The 14132-nt window shown below is 38.6% G+C and overlaps 2 protein-coding genes across 2 annotated transcripts in view; both read left to right on the top strand.

The window, feature by feature from the left end:
* Window positions 1-999: 999 nt before the first annotated feature.
* On the top strand, window positions 1000-2028 carry LOC129729524 (mitochondrial pyruvate carrier 2-like). Its single transcript, XM_055688156.1, has 3 exons — window positions 1000-1243; window positions 1454-1494; window positions 1557-2028. The coding sequence occupies exons 1-3, from the start codon at window positions 1153-1155 to the stop codon at window positions 1800-1802; spliced, it is 378 nt and encodes a 125-aa protein (XP_055544131.1). The 5' UTR covers window positions 1000-1152; the 3' UTR covers window positions 1803-2028.
* Window positions 2029-10338: 8310 nt separating this feature from the next.
* LOC129726482 (uncharacterized) overlaps window positions 10339-14132 on the top strand; it is a 96813-nt gene continuing 93019 nt past the window's right edge. Inside the window, exon 1 of the mRNA XM_055683236.1 lies at window positions 10339-11493. The gene's annotated coding sequence lies outside the window, so the exon portion shown is untranslated. The remainder of the gene's footprint in view (window positions 11494-14132) is intronic.

Genomic DNA, 14132 nt, shown 5'->3' with positions numbered 1-14132 from the left:
ATCTGCGAAGTTTTTACCAGGGGAATGGTATGGTAGCCTTCAAGCGTTACGAACATCTATTTCTGTACCGTTTGTCCCAAAACTACTTTTTCTGCTGTCACAGTTTGCTTCACTTTGCTTTGGGACACAATTAATGTACTAAATATCACTTAGAATATCACATACCATGTGAAAACCTTAAGAAATTGCTCAAAACTGTCTGATATGCTATTAAAAATTGCAGTCAACATTTAGCCGGTTTGCCCGAATCAACATAAGATAAGGGTAAACTGCCCATTTTTCAGGTGCCAGTGCCAGTGATGTTGGTAACGCGTCAAATGTATGGTAGCTGACAGCGATGCCATTCCCGTGGTTTTTAAAGCAAACTCGACAAACAGGACAAAAAGTAAATTCTAGCTGGTAGTAAAGTCTATCACATAGCTGAATTTGATATAATGGTCTTTTTAACCTTTTGATAGGTTTTATTACCACTTTGTGCTCTATTACTGATCATTGTAGTATTTTTTTATTCATTTCTGGTTTTCAGAATAACATGTCGTATTCTGAACATAATTTGGAAAACTTTCGTGCTTTAACCATTTTCAGCTCAATTTAAGATGATTCTGTTTTTGATCTTTTATTACCTCAGAAACGTTTGCAACTGTAATTTTGTAATTTGTAATTTTGCGATATATCACGTTATGCCGTTTACTTGTTATATTTTCAAATGAGTTCAATATTTGATTACTCAACACAACATCGACGGAGGATGGATTCAAAACAATAAAAAGTTGACTCATATAAGAGTAAACTTATTTTCATCAAACAATTTCATTATTATTTCTGGATTTTGTTACAATTGCTAGTTTCGACACTCTCATTCCAATTTATTCATGTTTTTTGCTGAATGCAAGCGTGGTTAAATAACGCAGTTCAACATAAACAAAATTTAACCCATTTTTGTGTTCAGTGCATTAAGCGTGCAGCTCGCTTTCTCCCCGGTTCTACTTCTGTCACTTCTAGTAAAAGTGTTTAGTTTACTGATTACGGCTGCTTTCGCACTGTCGCAGTCTCGTTTGGTTTCGCAGTATTCAGTGCGCTGTAGGATAGAGAGAAAAGTTTCCTTCCAGTATCAACCGAACGCTTCCTAACTGCTTCATTTGGATTTAGAGAATGGCTGCCTCACGGGTGTACAATGGAATAGTGAATACTGCCGATCGGTTCGTGCCTACCGCGCTGAGACCACTTTGGAATCATGCTGCTGGTGAGTGAGTGAGTGAGTGAAGGTTCAGGCAAATTTAGAGGTCAAGTTGATTGGCTGACCGTGAGACGCAAATTCGTCCGACTAAACTAAATCAATCCACACGAAATTGAATTATATAACGTTAGGTCGCCAATCAAGCGATAAGAATACCACCTGTACAGTTTTGTTATGCAACTAAAATTTTGAATATCCTTTTCATCGACTGAACAGGACCAAAAACTGTGTTCTTCTGGGCTCCAGTATTCAAATGGGTAAGCACTCAAGCTCAAGATTATAATCTCCCAATTAAACAGGACTTTTCTTGTAACACTAGGGACTTGTCTTTGCTGGATTGAATGATTTGCGACGTCCAGCGGATCAACTGTCGGTTTCTCAGTCGGCCTCACTGGCAGCCACCGGATTGATTTGGTCCCGTTACTCTCTGGTGATTATTCCCAAAAACTATGGACTGTTCTCGGTGAATCTCTTCGTGGCCATTACACAGCTTGCTCAGCTGTATCGTGCGTGGGACTTTTCTCGGAAAAATCCACCGAAAGACGTACAATCTAAGGAACAATGATGAGGTCCCTGGTTTCTGTAACCAGACTTGTACAATCAACACTTTCGAACCGCACAATTAGACAGAAACGGGATGTGTAAATTTGGTATACGGGTGGTGTGTTTGTTTGTAGCTCAAAGCTGCTTGGGGAACGTGAACAAAAATTGTGAATATCTAGTTGTTGCTTATTACCTATGTGTACAATTATTCATTTGAAATATACGTACTATCAATTGCTTACAAAAAAAAATCCATCTTGGTCTTTATCTTCTGTATCGTATTAAACTCTTTCTTGATCGAAGCAAACTGTGACCCAGAGCGTTTGAGGAAAAGTTTTGCGTCAAAATTCTCGCGTTTTATTCAGTTTTGTTTTGTGCATAAGCCAGTTACCATTATATTTTTTTATCTTGGACAGTCGAGGCTGTACCTGGCTCACAATCCATTTACAAAGCCGAAGTCCTTGGCAGTAACAAAAGTAAGATCGTGAAGCTGGAACATCGCTTCAGGTTGCGACGTGAAGCTTGGTGCTAGCTACAGAGGTAGATACACAGTTTCTTTTGTTCCTTTTTATGGTGCGAGTGGTTTTTAACTTTGGAGAATGCGATGGGGATGGACGAAATTACACCTGTCCAATTCTAGCAACAAGCTGTCCTTTAACCTGATATCCCTAGGTCAAGAGAGAGCGCGAGATTTGGACATTTTCAAAACTTAAACTCTATTTACTTGGAAATTAGGAAACATTCTTCATTTCAGAATCAATTTTGAAATATTTTAAATAACTACAAAATCATTCCAGAACCATTTTTTCTAAATTGAGAATCATTTCGTGACCGGTTTAGAATAATATTAAAAATCATTTTGAAATTACACTGAATTCTGTTTTATGCAACTTTTTTTTACGTGATTTTATTTTACGCGATTTTATCGAAATTACGCGATTTTTTTTTACGCGATTTTATCGAAATTACGCGATTTTTTTTTACGCGATTTTCTTGAAATTACGCGAAGTGTGACATGGGAAATATTGTTTATGAGCCAATATGTAACACACACACAAACATACACACACATACACATACATACACACATACACACACACACACACACACACACACACACTTACCACATAGCGAAAAGTTTTGTAACGACGCGATCTTTTTTTACGCAATTTGCTCCAAATTACGCGATTTTTTTTACGCGATTTGTTCTTTGCGCGCACGTATCAATCGCGTAAAAAGAGAATCCAGTGTATTTCAGAATCAATTTGGAAATACTTTGAAAGCATTCTAAATCAGTTCTCGTTCAGAAATTATTGGAATCATTTAATAGTCATTTTTGAATCATTTTAGAATAAAATTTGAAACATTTCTGAATTTGTTGAACCATTTCGGAATCGTTTCAGAATTATTTATGATTTTTTTTGGAATTATTTTGTTATTGATTTTATTTCATTATAAACCCAATTAGGAAACATTTTAGAATTAATTTTAAATCATTTAAGAACTATTTTAAAATATTTTGAAAATTATTCAGGAATCATGACTCTGAAGCGTAGAGCGTTAGACACAAATTTATAACCGTTCCAGAAATAATTGAGCAACTCCACAAAAAAACGGGCAACCAATTAAATCGACTATTTTTGATTTGGCTGAAACTCTCTTTGGGCAAAAGATGCCATTTTGTGCTGTTGGTTGTGTACGACGCCTAACCCCTTTAAAAATATATCTTTCGAAACTACCGCACTCAAAGCGATATATTCCGCCTCGCTTAAAGATGTCGATACTGTAGTTTGTTTCCGGCTTGCAAAAGGACTTACTGTCTTCAAGGTAGAATGCCCAGTCGGACTGGACGTAGCCGACTTATGGCTTGCATTCATATTCACCTACGTATGTTGACCAGACTCATGCTGCTTGAAGCCTTCAAGTAACGAACTGTTCGCTCTAGTGATTTTCCGTACGGCATTGCTGAAACCTATCCGGGAAACATAGATCCGACCTCCTGCAAAGCATCTAATACAACACATTTCCTAATAGTTCCCTGTATGGCTTTGTAGTCCGAGAACCTGTCCGATTCAGTTGGACTCCCCCTCCATGGGAGTTTCCACCGGATTACATTCCGGCATACCAAAGTACCACAATTGGGCATCTCTAATTCAGCTGTCAGGCGCTGCTCCCATTTCTTGATTGTGGACATCTTTTGGCCTACTATAAGAACATCATCTACGCTTTCGGTAAATGAAGTATATAAACAGTAGTCTCGTCTTGATCGTGGAGATCCCAGTTTTGGCAGCACCAAATTTAGCTTCTTATTCCAGCAATCACACCTTCAGGAATTTTGATATAAAAGTCCTCTTTTAGGTCACCGTGGAGAAAAGCCGTTTTCACATCCTTTTGGTGGAGATGGAAGCCACAGTGAACACCAACAGCAAGTACTACACGAACAGTAGTCAGCCGTGCCACCGGAGCAAATGTTTTTCCGTAGTCGTTTCCTAGTCGCTGCAAGAAGCCCTCTACCACGAGCCTTGTAACAGACTGGTTGTGGGTTTTCATTTTCTTTAAGTCGGGATACCCATTTCGTTTTCAAAGGTTTGACTTTGTCCGGGTGCTTCGAGATTTTCCACACATTGTTGGACTTCATCGATTGCAGTTCGTCTTTGACCGCCAGCATCCACATGTCGTTTAAACAGGCTGGTATATCTGGAGAAGGGGGATCGAGAGCAGTCGCACGCAAGGGAGTAATGGCAATTACAGATTTGTTTTTCTCTATCGTGACCATTTTGCTTCCAAACACGACTTCAACGCTTGCCTTTGCCAACTTCTTGATAAACATGAGGTTGTCTCTCTGATCCGGAACAAACTCCCTTCCGGTTTGCCGTAATCGGTTACCCATCCTTTGCGAAATTGATCCCTCAGGAATGCAAAGAACTTCTTGGTGTTGAGGAGATGGTCGCTTGAACCATCAAACTTAAAGACGATCCTCTGCCATAAACAGCACCGTTTTTTGGTAAATTGGCGTTGTCTCTGTTCTTCTTGCAATCTTTCTTCAGATGGCCTCGTTTTCCACAAAAATGACATTTCCCATTGAACTTCATGAAATTTTTTTTTCTCCAACGAACGTAGCCGGCCAAGCTCTGGGAGCGCTCGTTCCGTTTTGATTCTCCGTCAATTAATCGTGTCTTTATCACGACATAGGTAAGTTCCTTTTCTGGTAAGTTTTCGAGAGCCGTAACCAAGGGATCGTATGACTCGGATAGCTTTGCTCCCAGATCAGCGATTGACATCCCATCGATATCTTCGTGAAAGTGTCCTTCAAACTCTTTCACACCTGCGTCGCAGTGTCCTTGTCACGGACACATCCGAGATACTCGTCAGCAATAATACTCATTGCTTCTTCGATTTTCGCTCTGTCCGCTTTCGCCTTCGGTGCATCGTCCGTGATCACAACCTTCGCCGCTGCGGAAACATTTTGACGCGGAACTGCCAGGTATCGTAGCTGGCGTAGCTGGTCAGCAAATTGCGGGATTCCTTGAGCCGCATCTTCTCTGCGTGTGTCGTCCATAACCGTTGAGGTACCACAAATAGTAATGATAGTCAGCCTATACACCAGAGAGACGCCGAGACACTCACCGTTAAGGCAACTGTCAACATCGAAACGGGCGAGCGGTATAATTTAACATTGCCGTTATCCGTTTTGATGTTGACAGTTGCCTTAACGGTGAGTGTCTTGTCATTTCTCTAATATATAGGTTCACTAAGTAAAAAAGAGACGGGAACTCAGGAACAATTAGGTTTTTTTGATTAGTTTGCGGTGTTTTAAAGCCTTTCGTAATTGGTTACTGTCAGGTGGTGAAAAATCAGCGGTTGCGTTGTTTCTCAAAACAAATCAAAAAATACCCTGCAGAAAAATTTAAAAAAAATTTCAAAAATTATAACTTTTTTCTTCTTGATTTTTCCATTATCGGATAGTCATAAGTGTTCAGCAATTTTTTCATGAAAAATTTTTTTTTCTAAATAAGCTCTTCAGATAATTGATTTTTAATTATTGTTTTACTTAAAAAAAGTTTTTTTTTTCGGAAAGACAAAAATATCATCTACAACTTTGCCGATCAAACAAATAGTTTTGGCTCTAAAAAAACACAAGTCGACAAAATAAAAAAAGTGCATTCCAAAAGCTCAAACCAGGAAAAAATAAAAGATTACATCTATTCAACAATTTCTATAAATTTTGGTACCCCTCTAGCCATTACCAAAACCGTCAACTTACGTGAGACTGTCGAATAGAAATTTCTCGCCCTTTGACGTCATGCTTACGAGGAAACTCGCTTAAGTCTCTGAAAAAAAGGTAATGGTTAGGGACACCAAAATTCACAGGATGTGTTGAATAGATGTAATCTTTTATTTATTTCCCGTACGAGCTTTTGGAGTGCACCTGTGTTGACCAGTGATATCAATACCTTCCTAATATAGTATTTTTTAATACCTTCTCGAGAATGAATCGTGTTTAAAAAATAAAATCAATAGTACAAAATGGCATCTTTTGCCCATACCATTGTACCATTGTAGAAATTATTTCAGAAACAGCTTAGAATTATTTTAGACTGATTTTGGAATTTGTAAGAACATTCAAGAGTCATTTTAGAATCACTTAAGAAACTCTTTAGAATGAAAATGGAACCATTTTTGAGTTTAAAATCATTTCAAAATAAATTTAGAAACATTTTAGAAATATTTTTTTAGCTAGCAGAGTCTAATACTCGTTTATGTGACGTTGTGGAACCGCTAGATTTTATAATTTTTAAATTCACGCTCTATGAGGACCAATCTATATGACACTTGATTGCCTCAGAAAATTGATCAAATAAATTGAGTTCATAAAACTATACACATGCAAGGACACAAGGCACAAGTGAAAATGATGTTTCGAATACATTTTCTGCTACTAGAAGTACATTATCCTTGATTTAAAGTTTTTTGCCTTTCTCCTAGAAAGGTATAGCAATCACTGGAAAAACCAAAGGTATAAAAGTGCTCCAAAGTGTCGAATCTCGTATATCAATCGACTTAGTTTGACGAGCTGAGCATTTTCTGTATGTGTGTGTGTGTGTGTGCGTATGTGTGTATGTGTGTATGTATGTGTGTGTGTGTGTGTGTGTGTGTGTGTGTGTGTGTAACGCTCTCCCAATCTCACTCATGTTTCTCAGAGATGGCTGAACCGATTTTCATAGAATCAAAGTCAAATGGAAGGTCTAGTTGCCCAATAAGACCCTATTGATTTGTTTTGCAATCGGACTATCACTTTGCCTGTTATGTTTAAAAATGTGAAATCCAGCTATGAAAAGGAACATATTCCGAAGACTACTCAAACTCACTCACTTTTCTCAGAGATGGCTGAACCGATTTCCACGAAATTAGTGTCAAATGAAAGGTCTAGCTGCCTCATAACACCCTATTGAATTTCAATGTAATCGGACTGTAACTTCGTCTGTAAAGTACCAGAATGTGAAAATCACGAAACTTCATTATCTCAGAAAGTACACAACCGATTTGAACAATATTGGTATCAAATGAACGGGCTAGTTAAAGGTTAATTGATGAATTTTATAGTTATTAAACACGTGGTTCAAAAATTGTGAAAAGAAACATGTTCCGGTGACTTTTCAAATTCACTCGTTTTCCCGAAAATGGCTGGACTAAATTCAACAATCTGAGTGTCAAATGAAAAGTTTGGCTTTCCTATAGGTTCCCATTTTATTTGACTATAGTCGTATTTTTATTCCAACCGTTATGTATTAAATTATAAAAACAACGGAAGTCTATTATCTCAAAGATCACACGATTTATTTGAACATATCTAGTGTCATTTGAACAGGTTGTCTCTCAAACTCACAAGTAAGAAATTTCATAACAATTTGATATGTGGTTCAAAAGTTATGAAAAGATACGAAATTCAAAGACTATTTAAAACTGTAACTGCTTTGATCAAAACATATGGCCTCAACAAAATTTAAATTTTGTATTGTGCTATTCGTACGTTCCCGGTACTGCTCGTGATTGAAGTGTACGAAATTCAAAGTCATTTCTTTTATTTCGCTATTTCTTCAGCACGAATATTTTGCTCCTAATTAATCATTTTTTTAACTTTTTGCCTTTCTCCTAGAAAGGTATAGCAATCACTTGCAAAACCGAAGATGTGTGTGTGTGTGTGAGTGTGTGTGTGTGTATGTGTAGGTGCAGATTTTTAAATGAACGGGCTATTTTAAAAACCCTTAACTTTTGAATTTTTATTTTATATTGTAATGTACCGAATTGTGAAAATTACGAAAATTCATTATCTCAGAAGGTACACAACCGATTTCATAAATTGTATTATCAGATGAACAGGCTAGTTAAGGGTTAACTGATAAATTATGATTTAACACGTGGTTTCAAAGTTTGGCTGCCCTATACGTTCCCATTTCATTTGATTATAATCGAACTAAGCAACCGTTATGCATTAAATTGTTAATAAAACAACGAAATTCTATAATATCAAAAATTACACGACTTATTTGAACATCACTAGTGTCATACGAACGAGTCATCTCTCAAACTTACAAATAACAAACTTCATAAGAATTTGATATGTGGTTCAAATGTTATGGAAAGAAAAGAAATTCAAAGGCTATTTAAAACCATACCTGCTTTGATCAATATATGTGGCACAATATAATTTAAATGTGCTATCGTACCATTTGAATGTTCCTGGTATCGCTCGTGATTGAATTGTTCGAAATTAAGAATCATTACTTTTATTTCGCTATTTATTGAGCATTTAAATTACGTCAAATTTCATATTTTATACTTCAACTACAACATCATTATTTTAGAACCCAAAAAGTTAATACACATTGATTGAAGCGTTCATGTAAATCTATCTTTACAAATAATAAGTTTGAATGAGAAAGGCTGGGGCTGACCGCTAGGTGGATTAATTTAGGTTTTAAAAAAGCGTATTAAAAAGGAAAACAAAAAAAACCGTGAGAAAATCGAGCGTGAATTCGGCGAGTGGTGATAAAAACGACTGTTGATAAAAGCGAAAAAGTACTGTATTCAATTATTTTACGATTATTTTGGTACCATTTTAGAATAATTTTAGATAAAGTTAAGTTATTTTGAATTTATTTTGATTTTATTTTCCAGGATCCTTTTTAATTGATTCTGACTAATCCTACATTCATTTTAAAATCAATGTATGATCGTTTTAAAATCGTTCTAGAATAATTATAACCTTTAGAATTATTTCTTAACAATTTTACGATAATCTGAATTTTTTTTCGGAATCATTCTCGAATCATTGTTGCCTTAGAATTACTTTGATCTTTTCAAAATCGTTTTATAATCACGTAAGAATGGTCAGTTTATAGTTCTAGAGTAAAAATGATGCTTTTGTTTTCAATCCATTGTTAAATCGCTTTATAGGTGTTTTTCAGGAATCAAGATCTAGATTTATAGCTTCAAAACCATTTTATTTATTGCTTTAAAATCACTTTATTACTCTAAGTTCACCCCATTTTCGTCTACGAATTTCTCTGACATCAAAAACCATCTTCCCTTGTCCACTAAAAACTCTAATTTACCAAAAATTGGTAGCGTCAAAGAAGGTAAAAACTCGACAGCTCAGACATCTAATAACCCTCCTCGATTTGATTGTGCCTTCAATGCATTATCATCCCCTCCAGATTGGTGTTTTTTACAAGCCAAACTGCAAACTCAGTTTCGTTTCCTACTAGAGGACCATTGATAAATTTAAAGAGAAAGAAAAACTAATCCCAATCGAATGTTCGCTCGCATTTGGTTATTGCAGCACGCGTTGTCTGCTTTCAAATGCAATGATTGTTCCGATATTGTTAGTCCCCTTTTTTGATGATGATGATGATTACTGCATTTCGGTACTTTTGCTGACAGCGTTGTTTTGTGTTCTCTTCCTTTGCCCACACGCAATCACAATGATGGTTCCGAATCCGAATAGGGGGTGTAAATTTGGTGCACATGCGCATCACCCCGCGTGTAGCCACACGTTGAATGACTTTCGGTAAAAAACCCTGTAGGTATACCTGAGAGTCGAAGCTGGCGATGAAAACCAAAGCACGCGACGGCTGGTAATTTTGTTGCGGTCGAGTGCTTAAACACATCAAATTTACTCGCAGTACCGCTAGACTTGCAACCAATACGATATTGATCTCCCTCATTCATAAAATGGTTTTCACCACCCTCGCTTTCGCTTTGTAACTGTCTTCATCTAAACAAACGCGCTCACCGGCACACAACACACACGCACACCAATGTCGTCAAACCTAAAGCAAGACCGGTTGTGCATTAGGATCGCTTTTCCTCGCTTGTGTTTACTTACTTTCGTGCAACGAGGGGACCGCCGTTGGGCCAAAACAAAAATTTCACCACCCACCGCTTGCTGCGCCGGTTTGCGAAGGGTGGAAAACCTCGAGGCTCTGATGTTGTGTCGTCGTGGGCCAAATTTGTGCCTTGGTCTCTGTTGGTTATCCCGACGCGAAACGCAGAGTCCAGCTCAGTTCGTTTCGAAGCGTGCTCCGGTGCGAACGTGTTTTAGCTTCTTCACCTCTCCGGAGGCCCCAACAACCGAGAGTCATCATTGGCGTCATTTGTCGTTTACTGATAATCAGCACAACACTTTCTTCGCGGCGCAGAGAAACAAAGACCGGCTTTCGTTGGACACCACCTGTAACACGCCGAAAGGCGGGAAATAGTTACCGACCTTTCGGAATTACAAACACTCGAGAGTCGTAACTTCAGCAGGATCGTGATTTGTTTGTCCATTCATTCGATCGGGTTGCTCGCTGCGTAACGAAGCTTGAAAACATTCAACGTGAAATTCGATACTCGAACCGGTGGGTCAGATTTCTGCGGCACTTTAAGCGACCTGTGGTATTTCCACCTTTTTGCCCTCCGCCTCCTTTGTTTTGTGTGTACTGCTTATTACATTATAGGTTAGACGGTTCTCCGCCTAAATAGCGAATAAAGTCGACGCTGTAATGTGATTTCGTGTGAAGCGGCTTGTGTGGATCGTGAAACAATCAAACAAGAGAGAAAAAAATGTTTGTAATGTGAGATTGTATTTCTGAGGAATTAAACACCGCTAGGCCCTGGGGAAACCGACAACTGATTAAAGTCTTTCATTACCAACAACAGTGACGGAAACGAAGGAATGTGGTTTGGTCGAAATAGGCTTTGAGTCGAAAACATCAAAAGTGAAGATAGTCAAAGGAATACCGAGGAGAAGAAGAAACGAGTGCGAGATTCAGTGCAAGGAAGGTGTAAATTTCCATCTGCTAATTGAAGCCGTTTTACCGTTCTGTGGGTGGTTATCATGGCACCCGTTAAAACGCTCATTGTGAATCTCCGTACGTATGAGAGCTTCTTCTAATTTTGCACGATCACGAACCAATTGGTTAAGGAAAAAGTAGGTACCTACCATTCCGTATCATCATCCTGTGAACAAACCACCCGCAAGCCGCTTGGCTACGACTTGGGTGCGACGAAACTAAATTTACGCAGGATTTGTACGGACGGAGTTTTAATCCCTCGCAAAGTGGATTAGTGACGACGGAGTGAAACACTCGAACGAACGAACAAACGGTCCGGTGCAATTGTGAAAAGCGGTTTCCCGCAGCGCTCCTCTCGTGGTGTCTTTGGATTAGGTAAATTCTCTTTTTTCATGCTTTGGTAAACTTTCAGAAATGTTGGATTCTGAATTGTTTTAAATCAATAATTGTTGTTATTATTATTTAAGTTGTGATTCATAACACCTCTTTCTTTCACCCTCCAATTTAGCTAGGTTATTGTGCAGACAAAGAGTCTCGCAAATTACTTTAGATAGCAGTGAATTCAAACCGAAAATGTTTTGTAAACACTTTTGGTTGTAACAAATTTAGCGTCTTTCATAAGGTGACAAATATTTTGACTGGAAAACATTTAATTGTGTAGAAAAATTGTCTACAAACACGCACAAAAATTCCTAGCAAGAGAAGCACTAGCTTGTGAAAAAAAATCCATAACAACAAAGATACATAGCTAATTGCGAAAGCAATGCAAAAATCCTTCAGTAATTCTTGAACCACAAGTGTAATCTTCGTGAATTTCATTAGTTGATGGTTTGAAAGACAGCCCGTTTTTATGACACTAATTTTGTTTGAATCGGTTACATAATTTCTGAGATATTGGAGCTTCGTGATTATCATTTTGATTCATAGAGCCTACACTAAAAGTCCCATTACTATGAAATTCAATAGCAACCTGTGAGTGCACAGAAGCCCAAACTCAACTCAAAGTTCATTTGAAATTCTAAGATGGCGACTTCCGGTTTCTGGAAAACAGACCAAAATGGCCGAATATCTCCTAATATGGGTATTTCCAGAGCCAGAATGGGTTTCGACTAGATCTCACCGCTAGGTTGTTTAAATCGTGTTTTTTTATCTTTCATATATCTTAGAAACGTAATAAACCCGAAATCAACACGTCACTGTATTATGTTGAATAGAGACAGTGGTGATTACGACAAAAAGTTGAAAATTCGAAGGTAGCAAAACAGAAAATATTTAAATTTCTCGCTAATTCTGCGGCAACATTCTTCTTCAGAAACTACTACATAAAGCGATTTTTCATCAAAACTAGCAGCCACTTAATTTAACGGTACGATTTTTGTTTTGTTTTTGTGTTTTTTTTTTTTTTCATTGGTGGTCTAAAGTACATGTTGTATTGAATTGTCTTCAGTTATTTTCTGGCGTCGGTACCTATTAATCAAGTCGAAAACACTTGAGTGCCAACCGGAAAATTTTAGCAAAACGTCCGCGATCCGAATATTGGAATGCTAGTGGCTTCACACTGTCGGATATTACTAAAATTGCTTATTTGTACGCTTGGAGTTTATCTTGCAACTTCGATTTTATGGCTGCACACTCTGGAGTTCCATCATGCAGGTCATCAATTGCCAAAACTTACGTTGCATCGCCGAACTGCTCGTGAAAAAATTTCAATTCAAGTTAACAAAATCAAATGATTACCATTGAATGTTACTGTTTTGACCTAGCACTACGTCTCTCAGGAAGATCCGCTACATAGGGGTGTAAAACAAAAATCTTAAAACGGAAAAAGTGAAAAATTTGTCCAATTTTAAATACTAATAAGTCGGTTCAATGGATTTCCTCCATTCTTGCAACGATCAATTGGAAAATCTTCTATGCTTCCTCCCAAATGCAGAAAATTGCAATTTGATCATTGGAACTATTGTACTATTGAACATTGTCAAGCCTTGTTGAAACGCAGATTTCGACCTCTGGTCGCCTAATGCTTACTTTCCCAAGCGCGGTCGACAGAGTTAAAGACCTATTGAATCAGGAATGTACTATTTGGTCTATAAAAGAGCCTTCTTCAGCCTTATTGACCAATTTTACATAAGAAATGCCATATTTCAGGTTGCCAACCTTGCGGCTTTTACTTACTTTACTTTTTTGGCTAACGGACCGTTCACCGGTCCAGGGCCGAACGAATTAGAGATGTCCATCTTCTTCTGTCTTGAGCAGCCGTTCTCCAGTCTCCCCGTACACCAGCAGATCGTGCATCTTCTTCCACCGCGCACATCCACCGCGTGCGAGGCCTACCACGGAGTCGACGGCCTCTTCCTGGTTCTCTACTGAAGATAGTTTTGGCGGCTCTCTCGTCAGGCATCCTGGCTACATGTCCAGCCCACTGCAGCCTGTCCCGCTGTATTACCTTCACTATATCAGCATGTTTGTATACCTGGTACAACTCGTGATTCATGCGTCTGCGCCACACTCCGTCTTCCAGTTTACCGCCAAGTATCGATCGCAGAATTTTACGCTCAAAAACTCCGAGCACTCGTCGATCAGCTTCCTTCAGCGTCCATGCTTCATGTCCGTAAAGGGCCACCGGGAGTATCAGCGTCCTATACAGCGCTAGTTTTGTGCGAGTTTGCGAACTACGGGACCATAGCTGGTTACGCAGTCCGTAGAAAGCCCTGTTCGCAGCTGCAACTCGTTGTTTCACTTCACGGCTCATATCGTTGTCACATGTCACAAGCGTACCAAGATAAACGAATTCGTCAACCACTTCAAATCGTTCCCCATCTATCTCCACCTCAGCACCAACACCACGGGGACTCCCACGCTTTCTGCCAGCTACCATGTACTTCGTTTTGGCAAGTCCCAATCTCATTCTCTCTTAAAAGGTACGAAGGCCTCCTCCACGGCCTTACGGTTGATACCGATGATATCGATGTCGTCCGCAAAGCCAAGAAGCATGTGAGATTTTGTGATGATCG

This window comes from Wyeomyia smithii, chromosome 3 (assembly GCF_029784165.1).
Source record: "Wyeomyia smithii strain HCP4-BCI-WySm-NY-G18 chromosome 3, ASM2978416v1, whole genome shotgun sequence".
In the NCBI taxonomy this organism is placed as follows: Eukaryota; Metazoa; Arthropoda; class Insecta; order Diptera; family Culicidae; genus Wyeomyia; species Wyeomyia smithii.
This window is presented reverse-complemented; position numbering and strand designations above follow the sequence as displayed.

Coding starts and splice junctions, on each gene's coding strand:
- LOC129729524 (XM_055688156.1), top strand. CDS start 1,153: ATGGCTGCCTCACGGGTGTACAATGGAATAGTGAATACTGCCGATCGG. Junction 1,244..1,453: donor ACTTTGGAATCATGCTGCTG/GTGAGTGAGTGA, acceptor TCGACTGAACAG/GACCAAAAACTGTGTTCTTC. Junction 1,495..1,556: donor GGGCTCCAGTATTCAAATGG/GTAAGCACTCAA, acceptor TTGTAACACTAG/GGACTTGTCTTTGCTGGATT.